This window comes from Cyanistes caeruleus, chromosome 4 (assembly GCF_971803275.1).
Source record: "Cyanistes caeruleus chromosome 4, bCyaCae1.hap1.1, whole genome shotgun sequence".
NCBI classification, from domain to species: domain Eukaryota; kingdom Metazoa; phylum Chordata; class Aves; order Passeriformes; family Paridae; genus Cyanistes; species Cyanistes caeruleus.
The window spans coordinates 37,290,493-37,311,331 of record NC_141704.1 but is presented as its reverse complement, the minus strand read 5'-3'; the positions used below and the strand labels follow the sequence as shown (position 1 = coordinate 37,311,331).

Here is a 20,839-nt window from a genome sequence, read left to right as displayed (position 1 = left end):
TTTAAAATATTTTAGTCAGGGAGGAGTTTATAATTTTTATCCTTACTGACTCTAAAATGGGGAAAAAAACCCCAACCCTTTAAAATTTTGTAGTTCATTTATTTTAGTATATGTTCAAACTTCATTTTGTTTGATACAGGAGAGTGAATGCAGCATCTTGGGCCACTAGATGGCGAAGTGTGATTATTGTTATAATTTGAACCCGGATAATCTAAAATAAATTTTTTTCTGAAGTTAGCACATAGCTGTTGAGCAGATAGGAAAGCTAGTTTTTTAATGTAGAAGTTTCTAACTGAATACTTAGGATTTTAGTATTTATTCTTAGGATAAATGTGTGCCTAGGATTTAATTAGACAAATGTAGTTCTTGTACTAGGAGTCAAAATACCTGTGAAATTTTCTGATCTTAAGGCTCATTTGCTGAAAATAATCTTCACAATTTCAATAACATCTAGTGAAAAACAGTCAACAGGGGAGCACCAACAAATGTCACATTTAGACTTCTGTAAGTCCTTTGATATGGTCCCACATGACATGCAGATCTCCAGATTGAAGAGACACAGATTTGATGGATGACATTCAGTGGATAAGGAATTGGCTGGATGGACACAGCCAGAGAGGGCTCTATGTGCAGGTAGTGGATGGTGATGAGTGAGGTCCCTTAGAGCTCGCTTTTGGGACTGATGCTCTTCAGTACCTTCAGTGATGACAGTGAGATGGAGTGCAGCCTCAGCAGCTTTGATGACAGGAATCTGAGCTCTGCAGTTGGCACATCAGAAGGAAAGCATGTCATACCTGCACTTCTTTTGCCTGATTTTAAGGATCTGTCCTTGAAGTAGTTTGCTAGATTGGAACTCAATCCCAGCTTTAGAAGAGTACCATTGCATGGATCAAATAATGGATCTAGGTGATTTTAAATCTATGGCCTGTAGAGTTTGTGCTTTGAGATAGCTTTGAGGAATAGGGTAACTCAAGATGGGGTTAGGATTATGGAGAATCATCTGCTTTTATTGCCACTAGTAGTATATCTAGTTTTGCAGCTAAATAAAATAATTGATGTTTTTAGTGCAGTTAGACTATACTTTTTTATAACTAAGCTGAGGTTTTTTGTAGAGATTGTTTTCACAAAATTTGTGCATTCGACATTAGGCAAAAATTGGAAATAATACTGTGCATCAACTAATTTTGTTCTCATTTTCTTTAAAGGTTTCATGGTACTGTATTTTTGGCTGTGCAGCAGGAGGAAGTCATACAAAAGTAAGGTTAAATAGCAATAAACTTCAAAATTCAGGAGAACAGGTAAGACAGAGGTAAAACTTGCTTAGGTAATTCTCTCTTCCTCTAAAAATACCCCAACTCTGAATCTTTCTATCTGATACATTTTTTAAAATGTAACTGGCTAAGCCTTTGACAAACTCTTGTATCTTTATACCAAAAAAACTTCCAGGAATCTTTTTTGAATAAGAAATTAAATTACTCAAAAGCTTCAAGTTAAACAAATCCCTACCTTGTTATAACTATGGGTTTTTGAGTGATTTCTAAGAAATGCAAAAGTAAAATAAAGTATATGAAATATTTCTAGAGTGTATTACAGACACTACTCTTTCCAAGAATTAGAAAAAAAGATACGTTCTAAACAGATAAAAATTCATTATTCTTCTTAATTGTGTAACACCTATCAGCTATTTCTTCTAAGCAAGACATTGCCTTACTTAATTCTGGCAGCATGATAATACAACTTTTTCAATAACCTTCACATTCAGACACAGTTTATTTCTAGGTTCATGCTCTTTCCCTTTCATTCTGTGAACATGTGGTATGGTGAATCATCCCTTACATCTTTAATTACTTATGACTGATCGTGTTGACTGTGTTAGTACTCCTACGTTATTGTTCATTACAATTTAAACTTCTTGGATTTTTTTTTTTTTCTGCTTTGTTGGTTTGGTTTTGCATTTTTAGTAAGGTTTTTTTCCCCTCTTTGTATCATATTCTGGTGTTTCTGCAGACTGAGAAAGTTCTGTTTTTCATTCACTCATGCCTACTATTGCATTTTCCTCCAGTATGATAACAATGAACCATCCAAATACTGTGATTTAGGAAAGGATAATACTTATGATTTAGGAAAGGAGCAAGAAAGTTTCAGAATATCCTCTTCAGCAGATTTTTCTGTAGTCTAACACCTCATTGATCACCTCAGTGACCTTTTTTATGTCTGAAAATCTTTATGAAAAGTTCTGTTCTTTGCAGGGCAGGTCTCTTGTGCTTTCTGACAGAAGAATGATCTCAACTTCTTTTGCCTGATGTTTCAGGCTTTCCTGGCTCTGCAAGCAATAACTCCATATGTGCACTGATAGACACTGATATGAACACTGATAGTGTTTGGTGATGGAGAGGGAATCTTCCCCTTTGCACCTATTCCCCTGGTGCCTCTCCTTAAAAGAAAGTGTATGGAAAGAGAAGGTGTGTGTAGGTACTGGCAGTAGAGGCTTTGATGTAATTCCTAATACTCTGATCATCAAATCCACAAAACCAAGCTTCATGTAGTATTTCACAAGTTAGTTTCAATATTCCATTCTGTATCAGGTGAATTAAGTGTTTGGCAAGTTTGACTGTTTGACTTTCAGCCCACTGCCAGCTGTTTTTTCTGTGAATTTGCTGTAGTCCATCTAAACCACTGACCATCTTAGCTCTGACAGGCGCTGGATGCACACAGACCTGAGGTTAACCATATGCCTCTGCATTGGAACTTCTGTTTGCTTTAGGATAGGCTTTTGCAAAATGCTGATCTGCAGACAAAACCTCTATCTGCTGACTCCAAGAAAAATGTTTAGAGTTCTTGGGGGTCAAATGATCTATTAACTAAGCATAAAGGGATGTTTCAGACTGTTGTATAGATATTTCTGGTCTGCTGGTTCGGGATTCAGCCCCAGCATCTGAAGGGATTTCAGTTGTTCAGAGGTCTCCTTGTGAAGGACAGACTGTTTGAATAAGACCATTCTGTTGATACTGATTCTCATGTTATCCTTCCATTGCTGGCACTTGTTTCTGGTTTCAAGACCCTTGAAGTCCTCAGATCTTCCTTGTGTAAGTCACCTTGGTCACAGAGAGGAAGGTGGAAAATTTTGTTAGGAGTGAGCCATGATATTAAAGTGCAGGTATAAAATTACTTGAAAGAAAAATTAAGATCTTGAAAGTATGTTGTTTGCTTTGCAAACTTCAAAGTGCTTTTTCTGGTGCTGAAAGGAGCAGAGATATCTCTGCCTATACCTGATGCAAGAAGGTGGCATGTATGAAGGAGAGCAGTATGGTCTTTGTCTGGAAGCGCAGCTCAGGGACAGAATGTTTCAGCTCAGTGACTGTAAGCATGGACAATCACTGTGTGAATGTTCAAATGGACAGAAGAATCATAGAAAAACATCAGGTCCTTTTACTTAACTGTTCTCTTAGGTTATCTGCTCTGCATATGCATTGGCATTCTAGAGAAAACTGATGCTTCACCTATCATTTCACTGTTTTCTCATAGTTTCTCATTCTTTTCAAGAATTTAATACAAGAATCTAGTATATGACATACTATTAATCTGGATTGTACTTTGATTGTATCCAAGACATTAAATAGTTTGTTTAATAATAAAAGTTTAGAATTTGTGACTTGTTTTTGATATGTACAGTGAGTGTAACTAGAAAAATATTTTTATTGGTAGATACCAGCGAATGGGAAAATTCTCTTTGAAGTACAAGGGTTAGATGCCAATGAGAAATACATATTTGCCGTCGCAGCATATTCTTCAGATGGAAAACTTATTGGGGATGCCATTGGCCAAATGACTAAGCCAATCCTTGCCTACCCACCCCTTTCTGCTACTACTGTTCGATCATATTTAACTCAGGTAGGGTTAGAATATGATAATGGACCCCTACTTCCATTTGGTTGTAATTATTTGTTTTCAATGGTTGTTCTAAAACTGCATCTGGTAACAACTTGAGACCTTCTTGCCTTGATAAGCACAAATCACAATTTTAACATAAAAATCGTGTATCTAGGTAAGTTGATTCTTAATTCAAAATTATCAGAAATGTCAGGTTAAGTGGAGAGGGCTCAGTTTTCTTACCCATCTCTGTTTTACAGTCTGCATTTTACTTCTTTCTTCTCGTTTTTTCTTTTTTTTAATTTGTTTTTTTTCATTTTTGTGGTTGAGACCAAGTACTAGAAATCATCTTGTTAGTCATTATGGAATAAAAAATGTTATTGAACTTTAGCAAGTGTCAAGGGCAACCATTTTCATATTGAAATTAGTTTTGTAGTATCTTGTGAGAGACCACAATGGTTGTCAGATCACTATAATTTTCTGTGTTCTTACTAGAGGATATTTAAAACAGATTGTGACACAGAGGAAAGTGAAATTGTCTAACCCTATAGAGAGATCATTTGGAACAGTTAGAAGCTTTCCTAAAATAGTCCAGTGTAAGATATATCCATGTGAATTTATGCCTACTTATTTGGCTTAGTTTACATGCTGTTATTCAAAACTGAAGGACATTCTGCCTTCAGTATTAGCAAAAGAAAAATGAACCTAGATTAATTTATATGCCTTCAAAAGCTTCAGCACAATGCCTGTATGGTTTTCCACACAGGGCTGTTGGAGCATTGGTCAGCAATTAAGGAACTCCTTTGCTTTCTCTGATACTGAATCTGAACTGCTGTAATATTTGTAGGATCCAATTGTTGCTACGTGTATTTTCTTCAACTGTGCCAGAATATTCTTAGAGAAATTGTAAATTTACATGTGGGGAGTTTTGAAACATTATTTATCCTATAATTTTATTTGGCTTGGTTATTTCATGAACATGTCGGCTCATTGTTTGTTTGTTTTGTAGGTAGCCTATCAGACAGGCAACTTTAGATTAGCCAGAGCAACATTTTCACCAATGTGGGATTACTTTGTTTTGGATTCTTCTCCACTGCCTCCCAATGCAGCTGTTATTTCTGCAAGTAGTAATTTGACTATATCTGAAAAAAGGTAATTGGTGAAACAAAATTAAAATAATAGTTAATTCGTTATCTATAATTATTTTCTCATTATAGATGTGCACATTTTATTTAGAAGAATTTCAAGTTGTGGAATTCTGTTCTGGCTTGTGATATGAAAAATGTCCTGAAAAAAAAAGTTTATAATTAGCTGAGGATTTTTATTATTTATGGAACTGCTAACATTTGCACACCTAATTCTTTAGAATGGCTGTTTTCTTAAGATAATTGTGAAGCATTTCTAAAGTGAGTACTAATTTTATGTGATGCATTTTCATGAGCAAAATGTATCATGTGCACTGGGTTCCTGACTTTCCAATTAAGGAAGCAATAGATCTCAGAAACTGTGAACATTTTGTCAAGAATGCCAACCAAAATAGGTAAATGTTTACTAATTTTATTTTGGGGTAGCTATATAATGTGCCAATAATCTTTTCATATGCTAAAGGGCTTTAGAGATATTTAATTCTTTTATGAAAAAATTTCAAATGCTCAACCATAATTATGTAAGTTTTTCATAGCCCAGCTAAAAATTTTGTGGTTGCATTTACTGAAATTCAGTAGATCCAGGTTTGGAAATACATCAAAACTGAATTTAATCCCAGATAAAAGAATTTTTTAGGAAATAATAGACATGAAATATTATAAAAAATAGTTTTATATGTAAGTCAGCTATTTATGATTTGATAATGAATTAATATCCAATATAACTGAATACAAATAATCAACTTCACCATCTGCCCTTTAAGTGCCACCATGTGTCTGATAGCTGACAAAGAGGTGCACCAAGGCTCTTGATGTTACATGCCATAGCAGCACTTGGGATTTGCATCCAGCCTGTGGACTGCATAGATGCTGGCAGATAATCACTGCACATCCTATTTAATGATTGTGTGGGTTTTTTTGATCTATCCCTGGCCTGGGCAACAAAGCAGGAATAGTCATTGTGCTGTTTTCTGCATTTGTTTTGTCATTATATTTTTTTCGTAAGCAGTTTTTTTTAACACATCCAGCTCTAGAGATAACATTGTAATGAGTCTATTTTCAGATAAATCAGATAAAGACAGAAATTTTTAAGCAGCTGTGCAAACCAATTCCAGGGATTTTGCTTTTCTGACAGTTATGGCCAAGCCTCTTTTTTATTTTTTATTTTTATTTTTTTTCTAATTAACATGGAAGATTCTCACAGCTGCGGTATCGAGCAGTTTCAGTTTTATTGAGCAGTAGGTAAGAAATTGGACTTGCTAAAGGGACAGCAGAGGGAGCCTAAAGAAAGGAAACCTCTGTTTCCAGCCAGAAGCCCTGGTGGTGGTATCTTGGTAATGTCAAGTATGCGAATGCGTCTATTTGATCTTCCTTCTCGAGTTTCAGTCTTTTTCAGGAAACACAATCTAGGAGAGGAAGGAATTCTTATACTTCAAAACCATAGGATTTTTCCTGTAACAAAAATATTAAAAAAATACAGCAAGTACAAATGTCTCTCTGTGCCCAGGGAAGGAAAAAACCAACCAAAAAATATCTTGACAGAAAAGCAAGCAAAGGAAAAGAGATTCTTTTGAGACTTGTAATACAAGACAAAAGTGTTGAAAAGGAGTCTGTTAGTAATACTTAGTAATGGACTTCACAACTGCTTGTATCATTATCAGAATACAGAAGAACAATGTGTAAAAGGAGACTGAAAATAAATGAGCTGTAGCATCTCAAGTTTTCAAAGACAGTTCAAAATTGCTTTCACTGTATTAGATGATATGAATAAGGAAAAGTCATAGATTAGTAGAAAGTGGATAGCAATTTCAAAAGAAGTCATATTTTTATTTATTTCATTTTTAATTTAGAAATTTCAAGCAATTTTTCAGTTTTATATGTAACTCTTATTTCCAGAAAAAGTTATACTAATCCTTTTTGTCCATAATTTTAAAACTAAAGACTTCATTTTATTATAATGCAGTGTCAGGCATGTGAGATTTTAATCATAATTAGCATGCTTTTACCGTTCTTTTGCTTTTGTGTTTTGTAGGTTATGTTTTAAAGCTGTATCTCAGGCTTCTCCTATTACCTTGCACCTCTTTTTGAGGAATATATTTGCTGTTTCTGACATCAGTGTCATGGAAGGAGCACTCTTCTGTGATTCCATCTGTTCCAATCAGATACTTTATAAGGAGCAAGTATGTGTGGTTTAAAACAATATACTGGATTTGATTTTACTTTTTCATCATTGCAAGATATTGCAAGATAGATGTGGCAATCAACTAATCCTGTTTACAGAATATTCCATCTTCTGTGGGTTACATGGCCTTTCTTTCTTTCTTTCTGAAGTATTTCAGAAGCTGTTGGCTATTCAGATCCTGCTGGAATGATGGTTCTGAAACACTTATTGACTAATCCAAAGCCCACTGATTCCTACTGAAGGATTTTTCTTTACTTCAGTGGTGGTAGACTATAATATAAGAAAGAAGTATAAGAATAGTTATTTTTGTCCTATTAAGATCTACCTTGAATTTTTAATCTTAAACATTTATGCTATTTAATACATGTATCTTAATCAAGATGTGACTTCTAACAGGGTTTCATGGTTTTAATATACTAATATTTTATTTCAGAGTTTTTTATAGTATAATGGCATGTTAATGACAAATACACCCTTTCTTTTTTATTTGGATAGTCAAGCTTTGCCTTCTGTTTTATTGCATTCCTATTCTGTTCCTTTCTTTGCTGAAGTACTTGTAAAATATGTGGGCAGTTCATTACGCAGTGACTTTACAAGATCAACTCTCACTTGCAAGGACTGCAACAGATAACTTGATGGCAAAGAAAGGAATTATTCTTCCCCTACCTACTCTGAGAGACTAGCATGTGAAATTTCTGCTCTACATAGTGTGAGGTTATTAATCAGCCTCAATTTATAAACTATATGGGCAAACTCAGAGGGCACAATTAGATCAAGAGCAATCGTTTCCTTTAGTATCAGGAATAATTTGTTTTTAATATACTTCTAACAGGTGTCAATGTAAATTCACGTTTAAACTTTCATCTTATTTGCTGCTTCTCCTGCTTTTTAAATGGCAATAACATCTGTCTTCTTCCACTCTCAAATGATTTAAACTACAGAATGCATATTTAAATCAAAATGTGTTTTTCTTTTACAGGTTGCTAGATTAGCAGAATGTGAAAGAATGACTGTGGCAATTGAACTTAGCAACTGGTTGAACGATGCAAGTTACACCCTGCAGTCTGTTGTACAATGTTATGGCCTCCTTGCCCCACTTATTTATCACAAGATTTTTTTAGTGCCAGTAGTTCAGGTGAGAGCATTTTAAGACATAGCAGCTGTCAGGTTCTGCAGTTATAGTGATTCAAATTAAACTTTTAATAGGCAGTACAGTTGGAGAGATAAATATCTATGTTTTGCCTTCTTAATAGGTGATGAAAGAAAAGCCTTTTAGAGTTTTATATGTCCCCAATGCATATAAGTTAGGTATAAGCTGCACACATTCTGCTCTCAGATATGGTGAAGTAACTGCAGAGTATTGATTGTTTCTTCAGCGTGATTGTTGGTATTTCAAACTGTAGCAGAATCTACAATGTAATTTCTATTTGAATGTTATTTGCAGATGGCAATTTTGAGGAAACAAAAGCAGCATTTGCCTGTGGTTCTTTTTTTATTTTTTAATTTTTAAATTTGGAATGTTTGCTTCATATACAGTTTTGTTTTCTTCTTAAAGAAAAGAAAGCTATTCAGTGTTTTGATAATGCAGTCTTTAGTTTTCAGGCTTGTGCTTCTTTCCAGAAGCGAACACCTTTTCTTCAAAAATAGAGTACCTAAATCCTCCCATGCCATTTATGAAGCAGCAGATGTGGTTTTTAGATTGAGCAGGCATACAGTGGAAACACACAAATCTTTTTCCTGTAATTAGGTAGCTTTTTTAGGCAGCAGCAATAAGAGTATATTGGCTCTGTGAGAAAGGATGAGGTGACTGCACTGCAGGTGAGGCACAGACCAGCAGCATCTGAGTATGGCAGACAGAGCAGGGTTGTGGTAAGAGGATCCACTGACAGTCCAGAGAACGTGAGGTTAGGGGGCTGGCCCAGTGTCCATCCAGGACAAAAAGTCAGGATATGCAGGAATTGAAGCCAGAGGCTGGAGACAAGGCTACAACACAGCTCCAACGTCCATCCAGGAGAAAGAACTGAAGACAAGCACAGCAGTTCTGGAGGCTTGTGCCTGAGCTTGATTGGCACACTTGGGCCCTGGGCAGAGGATGTGAGGGGAGATCTCAAGTTAAGCAGTCCTCACGGGGGGACTACTGGGGCACTTAGGGCCCTGGGAAGTTTTCAGGAGTCCTCAGGGAAAAAAAAAATAAAAAAATTAGAAATTTGAATACAGTGATAGCTTCTTGCTTAAGACATTGCTGGCTGTGGTCTCCAGCTAAAGGTACTGGTACAGCCACTGGAAATGTCTCCTGTTTTAGATTTCTTAATTAAAGTGAAAAATAATTTACCCAGATGTTCTTTTCATTTCTTATGGACAAAACTGGGGAAAGAAGCATTTTATATTTACAGTATACTGGAAATATTTCTTTTTTTTTCATTTTAAATTCTTACCATCTCAGTATATTTTTAAACAGTCCTCCAACAGGATTATGTAGTCTCACTGAATTAAACGTTCTTGGAGTCCATGTTGGTTAAATCAGCTAAAATATCCATCATGTATCTATATACTAATATCTGTGATTTTATGTGAACATGTCATTTATTCCAAAAGGCTGTGGTTGAAGTCCTGACACTGCTCAGTTAAATGGAAATTTTATTATTGGCATTTGTACAGCTAATTTTTTATCCTATTCATTAGGTTTCAAAGTATTTTCAAGGTTCACCATGAAATACAAATGGCTGTACAGAGATTCAAGCTTCTAGGTATGCTTCAGACTCCAAACTTTCTTTTTAACCCTTGTATTTACAGATCCTGATTAAATGCTTGGCTGTTCTCCAAGAAATTCCAAGTGCTACTTTGCAAAGGAGACAGGAAGGATGTTACGAGAGTATTCAGCATATGATAGCCTGTACTTCATATCATACAGCAAAGGTATGGTTCATATTTTTGTGCTTAGAGCTTAATTTGAGATATAGCTTTTGTCATTTAGAGAAAAAAAAAAGAAATTTAGCAAGCTGGCCTTCAGAATGATATCTTAGAGAATCAGCAGTCTTTAATAATAAAAGCATATAAATATTTATTAGTATCTTTGAATCAGTGCATTTTTATAACAATGCATTTTGACTTTTTACTATTCATTCTGAAAATAGTCTGTAACTATTAGTCCATTTCATCAGATCTTCATTTTTGTATGTATATTTTACATTCAAGGTAGTACTGTTTTCAGTAATGTAATGTACATATAATATGTAAGTTTAAATGTTTATTTGTTGCAAATAAACCATATTTGTAGTTTTAATCAGATTAACATATCTGTTTTAGTTGCTAATTAGATACAAGAGACTTTATACTGTTTAGTCTTGCATGCTGGCAGAAATTACAACACCTTGACTTTCAACCATAGTACATATCTGTAGATGACATTTATGATTTAGATACTCAGTCTATTCAGTGAGATAAGGAGAAGCACATTACTGGATTTTTTTTCCCTCGTGTTTAGAAACATGCTGCAGTTCATTACTCGCTATCAGAAATGTGTGATACTGAAAAAGCCAGCTTTCCTCTAGCTTTGGGTACACCTCAGCTAAGAGCTCATACTGAAGCTGAGCTGTGGCTAATGATCTGAAGTATTCCCCTGTGCTGGTGATTCCTCAACTTGGTCTTCATAGGAGCTGAATCTCTGTGCTTACCTCACAAGACCAGATCAGTATCAAATACCCCTAAAAAGGCCAGCATGGCTGTGAGGCCAGGAGCCAAGGGCAATGCCATGGCTGGCAGAGCAGCACCTGGTATTGAGGTTCAGCCAGGCATCCAGATTATCAAGTAAATTTGTGGTGATGAGGCAGGTCAGATTTGAAGCTGGGAAGTCAGTCCACAGATCAAGGCCTGGTGAGGTGGCCAGGTCAGACAGAGCCTAGCAGGCTGGTCTGTCATGATGGGAACAGTCTGATGTCAACTCAGAAGTTGGTCCATGGGCCAGGTGCCCAGTCTGGTGGATCCATTGCCGCACCCAGGCATGACTTGGACCAATCTGGAAGCCAACATTCCTGCCGTATAGGAGCCAGCAGGGGCTGTAGGCTTAGACTTGAGCTGAGAGGGAGCTCCTGGCCCCACAGGCATGAGCCCCAGGTGACTGCTATCAGGGCCAATAAAGCATATTAGATGCCTTGAAACCTTGATGTTTGTTTGTTGTTGGATTCCTCAGCTTAATGTCTACCACTTATATTGCTGATTTTTTTTTCCTTAGAGATAGAATTTCAACAGGATAGCATACAGAATAGCTAAGTGGATGAGTGAAATGCAAAGGTTTCTCATTAAAGCATGGTATATGTTTTTCTTTTGACTTACAGTCAGGTCATGTACTGTGTTTATCCTAAGGTAATCTATACATGTAGGATCAAAAAAAAGAAGATCTTTATGTGAAGTTAGCTTGCACATAGTAGAAGCACTTGGGCCTTTAGAACTCTATCTGAGGAAGATAAAGCCATCTAAAAACATTCGCTACACTGTTAATTTATAAATTTCGTAATTTAAAAATGAATTTCACCAGTCCTTTCACTAATACAGTTGGGATTTTAAAATGTGCACTTGATACCAGAGAGGTAAATGAGGATCATTTAGTTACCCTTTATGTTCTTTGATAGCAGCACTGCCTGAGAACAGGGAGAGTGTCAATCACAGCAGTAGATACTTCTGGGTAAACCTTTCTATTCTCTGAGGGGTAGGCTAAGCAGAAGTAGAAAGCATAGATAACAGATCTGCAATTCCAATTATCTTACATATCTACAGTCCTGTTTTTTTTTTTTTACTAAAAGAAACTTGGATGTTGAGTAATTAGTTTCTATTTATAGTACTCCTGCATTTTGACAATTATAAGTAGACAGTAATGAAATATTACGTATTATGTAAACCAAAAAATGTATAACAGATGATTCTTTTATAGGTACTACATTCATGGAAAGAATATGAACTTGCAGTAATTATCATTAACTATGGGAAAAATTTGTTGATCTCACCAGCAGTTTCACCTGGCCTACCAGGAAATGTGAAAACTGAAAGAGCACACACTGGTAAAGAGGTAAAAGTAGTTTCCCAGGTTTTTACTTTTTCTTTTCTCTAAATTCTGTATTCTATTATTTTGAAGACTAGATTTATTAATATTTTTGTTCTAGAATCATAGAATTGTTTGGGTTGGAAGGGATCTTAAAGATCAGCTAGCTCCAACCCCCAGCCATGGACAGGGACACCTTCCGCTAGACCGGGCTGCTCAGTGCCCCATTCAGCCTGGTCTTGAACACCTCCAGAGGTGGGAAGTCCCCATGCTTGCCAAAATCTGCTGTGCTAAAAAAATCATGAACACAATTTTTATTTCACCAGAAAAAAAAAATAAGACAATATTGATGAAATTATAAAATATAGATTTAGAAGACTTGGGATTTAAGCTAAATTCTACTATTGACAAGCTGATTTTAGCTAAAGCTAAGCTTTCATAACAAAGTATTCAATATTTCAGAACCATTCCTCAAGGGCATCCCATTTAGCAGCAATGAAGAAAGCAGCAGAAAATCTGAGTAGTCTTGAATCAAGTCTCCTCAAACTGACAGAACCAGGTGGGTCTACTGTTGAAATACTTCTTACCTTTGTCTATGGAGTTTCCTATAGTTTGTTTGTAAAAAAAACTTTTACTGAAAAAGTACTTTTGTATCTTTCATGATGAATCAACCAAAGCAATAATGATCTTGGTAATTATCACCTGGTACTGAATGATGTGTGTATTTATATTTTTTGTAATTTGCACTGGAACACTTATTTCTTCTTTCAAAGGAATATTCATTTGTGAACAGTTCTGCAAATACTTATGTTCTTCCAATATGTTTAAATTGGATTCCATGTTATTTAGCCTTGCTTTATCTCCTTAAATCAGAAAATGCAATGTCAAAGCCCATTTGTAGCTTGTCTTAATACTCTTCCAATGCTTGTAGTAATGAAAACTGCAGGAAATTTTAGTGGAGAAAACTCTCCCTGAAGGAAGTTAACATAAATTATCCTTCCTGTGTGGCAGTTGCATGCATACTAGTATTTAACTACCTTTTAACTCAGGAATGACTATACAAATTTTAAAATATCTTAGAGTCTGGATCAGGCACAAGAATTTTCTGGCTTATAATCCTGCCAAAGTTAGATGAATTAACAAGTAAGAATTATAAAGAAACTTAAACTCAGAGACACTACTGATTTTTTCCCATTATATTTTCATGGCATCTTGTACTCCTTGGAGTACAAGATAGATACAGTATAGAACTGTAAAATAATGTAGGTTGGAAGGCATTTCTGGAAGGTATTTATTCCAACCCCCTTCTCAAAACAGGTTCAACTAGTTCAGGTTGCTCTGAGGCTCGTCCAATTAAGTTTTGAATCCTTCTGGAGAAAGAGATTTCACAACCCTTATGGGCAACCTGGTCCAATAGTTAACCACTCTTATGGTTAGAGAGGTTTTCTTTATATGTGTTTGGAATTTTCTGATTTCTGGCTTCTTTCAATTGCCTGTTGTGCTCTCAGTGAGGACAGTCTCCACATTCTGTGTTCCCCCTATTAGGAAGGTGTGGATTCCTCTTAGCTTTCTTATCCTAGGACTGAATAAACCCAGTTCCCTCAGCTTCTTTTTGTTTTGTCATGCACTATAGCTCCTTATCATCTTGGCTGTCCTTCACTGGACTTACTCCACTGTGTCGGTGTCTACTGCAGTGCCCAAACCCAGGCACAGTAACCCAGATGTGGTCTCACAAGTGCTGAATAGAGGGGAATAGTCACATCCCCTGACCTGCTGGCCTTGCTGTTTCTAGTATAGCCCAGTGTGCAACTGGCCTTTGCTGCAAGACCACACCCCTCATGTTCTCATTATCATCCATCATCTCTGTATATACATTTGTTCCGAAGAGGAAGCGTTCTCGTGAAAAATAGGACAAGGGCTGATGGACAAATTCCATTCATCTGTGCAATAATTTTTACTTCATTTTTGCTCATGTTGATGCCTACATTCCTGTAGAACAAGTCACATAAGGAAAGAATTCTGTAAGTTAATTGAAAACCTTGTTGGTTACTTAATAGTAATTAAATTAATGGATTGATCAGTTAGGAAAAAACCCCACATTTTCAGTAGCTAGCAAATAATTGATGACCAAAGTCTGTTCTGTTGTTGAAATTTGTCAATAGTTTCAGGATACAAATTGAGAAGAAGCCTTTTAGTGTAGGCATGCATAACTGACACCTGGCCTAACAATTATGTATGAATGGTTTAGGGCAATGTGCACACCTGTAGGGCTTGCTGCTAAAAATATTTTGGAAAAAGCCTTGTCATAGGCAATCTTTATAATTGGATCAGTACTTAGCGTTCCATTGATGATAGTCTACAAGAAAAATGGAAAAGAGCTGAACCTGCTTCTTTCAAAAGAAAAGAAAACCAAAATATTTCATACACAGTACAATTCAAATTCTGAAATTTCAAATTTTCCCCATTAAAAAATTTTGGGGCATATTTTTCTTCATGAAAATGCTTATTTAGAGCATATTGGAACATATTTTGAACTTGTCACATGGGAGAGAGTACTTTAAAAGGGTTTTCTAAAAAGTCTGCTTTTCCTGTTCCTACTTAATTGGACATTATTTACATTCAACAGACCTAAACTGATGGCACTTATTGGAGGTTGTAGCTATTGATACACAATTACAACTGGTTCCAGAGTGCATTTTTAATCTTACTTTTTTCAGGGATTTGCTGCATTGATGTTTTTCAACCACAGGACTTCTCTAAGCACAAAATTTGTAGGTTGTGTTTCTTTATTAAGGAAAAATAACAAGTAGTACATGTAACATTGTTTTGGTGCTCATCAGTGAGTAATGCAGTTGTGTTTAACTGCCATTTTATGTAAATATTTAGCTTAAGAAAAAAGAATCTTCTACTTATTTACATTACCCATATACAGATCATGAATGCAAGCATTAGTCAATAGCAGTATCATGTGATCAGTTCTTGCTGTATAGCCTTAAATACATATTTTGACATGTCCTTTCTGCACATTATTCTCCACATACGATTTTCATGTCTCTTTGTTAGACCTCTGATGAACTCCAGACATCCTCTGTATTAGTCTAGTAGCTGTAAGTTCATCAGTCACATCAGCTCTTATTTGAGTTGTACAGCTACTTACATTAGAAGAAAAGAGCGAGCATTTGAATTTCTCTCTGGATGACAGTGAGAGATTTAAAGGCAAACTCTGTGCTAGAGAAGGATTTTTTTAAATTGTCAGTTATGGGTGGAGTTCTATTGTATGTTCTCACTGCTTTTCATAATAGATTTCATTTGGTTATTGATGCAGGTCCTGGAACACAGCTTACAGGAAAGGAATATCCTTTGTTCCTCTACCCTGTAATTTCATGTTGGACATCAGAGCGTGCTTATCGAGAAGGTAGGGATAGCTGGTGTTTATATAAATTTTGAAGGCTCCTTTATTTCAGAAAGTTGCCAGTAAAGCAATCTCATTCTTGCTTGGAATAAGCTCTTGGGAATATTATCTTTATTGGGTTCTCAAATATACAAAAGCAAGTGAAACATAGCTTTTAAAAAGTTCGGAGTATAAACACTCTGAGAAGTGAATGCAACCCCAATTACTTGGGGTGTGGATGCTACATCTATAAAATAATAATATTTTAGATTGAATCATGTTTGTTTTATAATAACCTTAGAAACAAGTAAATTTAAAAAAAAATTGTGCCAAGCCTTCAAAGATTCTCTTTGTATGGGATGTTCTTTTAAAATTGAGATACCCCGTTTCCACATTAAATTATTTTACTGGACGAAGAATTCACAGAAATCTCTGCTTCTATAATGTTTGCAATTCTAGGAGTGTATTAAATAGAGTGAGCTTGTGATTCTGGATGCCAAATCACAAGAAACATTTAACAACTGCCATTGTGTATCCCTGATATTAATGTCACTATGAGTATACAACATAAGTAAGTGCTTTGAGTCATACATAGCTGTAATTCTAGCTGAATTCAGACTCCTGTTACACCATAAACACCTGTGTTATTTGTTACTTTATTGCAGTGCTTAAATTCAAAGGGCAAAAACGTTTCCTTGAGTTCTTTGTTCAACTTTTGCACAAAGTCCTGAATGAAGAGAAGTTTCAATGTGTTCTGGAGTGGGCAGACAGTATGGAAGATTACTTGAAAAGGTAGATCTCTGTTACAGTAGTAGTGAAAAACTATTACTTAGGCTCATAAGAGTCACAGTTACAAAAGAAACTGTAAATTTTACCTGTCAGAAGACCCATCAGGAATAATTTCCCTGACTCCTAGTCTGCAGAAATTCGATGAACACAGAGGATTATACAGCTACAGGGAATACTGTATCGTGACCTGACCATACATGGAGATATAATATTGTGGTGATTTGCCATATTATTATGGGGTGGTGGCATAGCTTGGGAAGGTATGATGGGTTAGATCAAAAGCAAACTGATCAGGGCTTACTATAGTGTCAAAAAAAATTCTGTGGGGAAAAGATAAATAGAACCAAAATGTAGACACTTACCTGAAAAGATCTTGTTTTTAAAAAAGCACATCAATATTTCTAAAATATAGGAAAGGAAATCAGTGAAAATGAGATATATATTTTAGGGAACAGGAATTGTGGTTACAAGAGACAAAAACAATAGGATGTGAAGAAATTCTGTGCATAATTCTGTTGTATAATTTGGGTAATGAGGAAAACTGTTTTGTTTTGCTAGGCATTAGGAAGGCAATACAGCTGTTACTCACAAATTCAGATTTCTATAATAAACCTTGAAAATTAACACTTCCTATTTTCTGAAGGGGATGAAGAAAAGAAAACCTTCTGAATTTAAAACTGCAAATGAAGTAGAAATTGCATATTGTGCTCTATATGTTCCCAAAGATAGTCTTTTACTATGAAAGGAGTTTAACATGATGAATATGATAATGATTTCAAAAATTTTTTTCAGGAGGAATGAGAACTTTCTTGGTACTGATGGAATTTCAGCACAAGCAAAATCTCTCAAGATTTCTCTGGGAGAAAGCATACGTGCTTCAGGAGTTCAGAAGGTAAGTTTTTTTTTTTTAAGGAGTTGTGTGTTTTTCCTGGGTAGCAGTACCATAAGAGCAAAATAAATTTTTAAAAATTGTCTCATAAAAACCTCATCTAGAGACTTCCATAGTTGCTAAAATTTAGGATGGAAACTCTAGTCCTCTGACTGAGCACAGCTGACCTCTGCACTCCTAAGACCAGGAAGAAAGGTTGGCATGGGATTCATCTGAAAGACCAACAATTTTGAGAATTTGAGATGAATCAGAATAAGGCATTCCAAAATCAGAAGAAACGTGCCTTTCCTTACTGCCTTTATAATAACATGGTGGTAATAGGAAATGTCTTGGATCTCATCACACTCAGAAAAGGAAATCAGCTCAGGCCTTTTTGTATAATATGTATTTGCACTTTTTTTGTGAATAATTGATCATGGTTAACTCCTTGTGCAGATATTCTAATTGCACAATAAAGGCTTTTTTGTTCAGAATTAATTTAAAATAAATTTTTGCTTTTACTAGAAGATACAAATAATGTTAATCGATTTGCATTATTTTGGAGGAAGTTTTTTCTCCCACATAATCCTCCAGTAATGTTGTAATACTAGTTGATTCTGAGATAGACTAGTAAAAGAGTTTTCCTGTTTCACCTTTTGCATTTCAAAGTTTTACTTTGAATATTAGGAAAAGAACTGTCATTGTTTCTGTGATAAAAACACTAGTAGATGAAAGAAAATGTTTAGGGACCTGGCTGGGTTCTTTCTGTCAGGCATTTGATGTAATTTCCAAAAAAATTATGAAATATTTCTTGTGCCGCCTTAGTTTGACAACCATTTACAGGATTTTTTTTTATGTTCTGTTCCTACATAAGCTAAACTGCTCTATACCTCAAGTAATTGATAATGTAGGTATAATTATTTGATGTATATTTAATATTTTGATGCAAGATTTTTTTTTTTTTAAGGGAAAGGACACCTCACCTTCAAGGAAACAAAAGGCATCACCTTCGAAGAAACCAACAAAAAAAGCCATGCCTAAGAAAGGACCTCTTAGAGAGTATTTAATGAAAAATCCAGATGCAATGAGCTCTCCAGAAGCACAAAAGTAAATGAACACATTTGTCAGACTTATATACAGAAAAAAATATTTTGACTGAAATTTAGTTTACAATTAAGTGTGTATTTTAATTTTTGTTTTATATTGAAGAGACTAATTTCTGCACAGTCCTATCAATTTTCTGATTTAGTTGAGTATAAAATTGGTTTCCATTCAAGGAAACAAAATCTGTTGCATTTCTGTTTAAGAAAATAGCTGTTAAAGATTTGAAGTCTTTGTGTTAATAATCAAAGGTTGTGTTTCAGTTGTGTTAGCTTAAGCATTTTGATTCATCAAGGTGGAAAAGCTCTATTAATCTGTGTATTATAATGCTTTTCAAACTGTGTTGGGGAATTTACCTGTTACAAAGCTAGTAAAAAGTATTTATTATTTCCTGTTTTTCAGGTAGTTTCAGAATACTTTTTGTGGTCCTTGTACTAGTCTTTTTGGACTATTTGTTCTGAAAAAACAGAAAACCTGTTTTTTGATTAAAAAAAATTAAAAAGGAAAGATTCATTCACCGCTTCTTCTGGCAGATATTTGTTTTAAACAACCTAAAAAAATTCCATATAATCTTCTAAATATTCACCTAAACCATCTAAAAACGTTACTATTCCTCCTTGACAGAAGAAACCCTACGTTACTTAAAATTATTTCCATGGCTTTCACCAGAAGGGAAGATGTTAAGCCCATCTTGGGTTTTTATCAGCTACTCTTTTGTGTCATGCATAATAGTAATGCTGCATAATATAATCAAAATTTCTGCCCACACTTTAAAGGTGGAAAACAGGCACAAAAATAATTTAGATTTTAATTTAAAGGGATCAGTTTACAGTTAATTAATAAGAAAAGAAAAAATGAGATTCGGTTTGAATATAACATGGTATGTTTGTGAAGTAATACAGAATTTTTTAATCTGTCAGGGAAACTAAAAAACTTTGGCTGGAAATTAAAGGTAGGCATCCAGATTTGAAATACTATGTTCTCTTCATAATGAAGGTGGTTAACTACTAAAGAAAAGCAATAAAAAAAATTATCCAGATTTATAGTATAATAGAAGACCCTCCTAAATTGACTTTGAAGCACATTGTATTTGCTATAATAATCTGTTTGTACAATTCAGGTACAAATAACTTTAAACTGAGCTAAGCTTCTTAAAGTATTATGACAAATATTGTATAGAAGTTGGTAAAATATAAAATAGGATTTATAGTGTGTTAAAGATTAAGTGCACTTAAAGAGGGAAAGCACAGTTGCTTTTCTCAACTAAAGCAAAAGTCATTTAATTAGAAATATGTCATATGCTTATGTGTTTATGAATATAAATCTGGGGATATGCAATAGGATACTTCCGTGTGTCTTTACCAGGACTTTCTTTTCTAGAGCTTCAAGAAAACAGTTTCAGTTTTTGCTGCTTCATATGTTTTGGTTTAGGAAAGGCAAGGATAAATTGAAGAAGTTAGCTCATCAAACCTTAGTGATGCTGCTGAGTAAATACGTAACCCGAAGTCAGTTTTCTCAAATGTGTCTTGAAGAGATGCCCTGGAAGTCTCAGATGAATATCTATCTGGCAATTACACACTACCACTTATTTAAAAAGAACCTCGAAGAGCAATATAATATTGGAATTACTGGTTCACAGCGTTTGGACAGGTACATCTTACTGCACTATCAGTGATTGCTATTAATATAGATAATTGTGCAGACAGATCTGAATTACAATATATTCATATGAACAGTTCAGCTTTCAAATACAAATGAGTTGTTACTATTTAAATTGTTTTGCTTTCCATCCTGTGGACATCAGGCACAGTTTTGATTGCCAACTTCATTGGTGAGATGGAAGCTTTGAAATATACTATACTAAGTTACTTTTTGGTTCCTTATAACATTTGGCTATCATTCATTATTTCTTATTCCTAAAGCTGCTGGAAAGTAATCACTTCTGAGAACCTGAATTCTGTGTATGTATTTTAAAATACTTTTTGATATTGTATGTGGGGTTTTTTTTGTGTTTTCTTCTCTTTCTCCCATTCTGCAGTTACAATATTTTGGATCCTGAGATATTCTCATTAAACAATTCTGGCACTGTACTGGCGAAAGATGCTGTAGAGGATAACCTAGGAAAATCAACTACTTCTCTCTTTGAAAAGTCAGAAGGGACTGAAACCCAAACCTGTAAGAATTTTTATTGGTGCACAACTGAAATCAGTTTCAACTTTTTGTTTCTCTTGATTTCTGTCTGTCTTGACCTCCATCATTAGTTGTTCACAACACCTTTGGAAAAACAGTCAGTCATGCCAAGTTAATAGAAGGCATTTCTAGGTTTAAATTGTCCTCTGTATTTTTGTGTGGCATACCTTGTATAACATAGTAGTCATAGCAAGGGATGTGGCATATCTAATAATTCTGAGCATTGTTTAATCTATTAATAAATATGTTACAGTTTATAAATTATTCT

General features: G+C 35.0%; 1 protein-coding gene across 3 annotated transcripts in view; it reads left to right on the top strand.

The window, feature by feature from the left end:
- Positions 1-20,839, top strand: part of CFAP54 (cilia and flagella associated protein 54) — a 104,662-nt gene that overhangs the window by 35,043 nt on the left and 48,780 nt on the right. For all 3 annotated transcript variants that reach the window (XM_086887700.1, XM_086887699.1, XM_086887697.1), the window contains exons 22-35: positions 1,206-1,298; positions 3,706-3,891; positions 4,880-5,022; positions 7,048-7,195; positions 8,177-8,332; positions 9,991-10,113; positions 12,125-12,259; positions 12,695-12,791; positions 15,558-15,647; positions 16,289-16,415; positions 17,205-17,304; positions 18,248-18,387; positions 19,813-20,031; positions 20,420-20,556. In XM_086887700.1, coding sequence (XP_086743826.1) covers positions 1,206-1,298; positions 3,706-3,891; positions 4,880-5,022; positions 7,048-7,195; positions 8,177-8,332; positions 9,991-10,113; positions 12,125-12,259; positions 12,695-12,791; positions 15,558-15,647; positions 16,289-16,415; positions 17,205-17,304; positions 18,248-18,387; positions 19,813-20,031; positions 20,420-20,556 — 1,894 coding nt within the window. The remainder of the gene's footprint in view (positions 1-1,205; positions 1,299-3,705; positions 3,892-4,879; positions 5,023-7,047; positions 7,196-8,176; positions 8,333-9,990; positions 10,114-12,124; positions 12,260-12,694; positions 12,792-15,557; positions 15,648-16,288; positions 16,416-17,204; positions 17,305-18,247; positions 18,388-19,812; positions 20,032-20,419; positions 20,557-20,839) is intronic.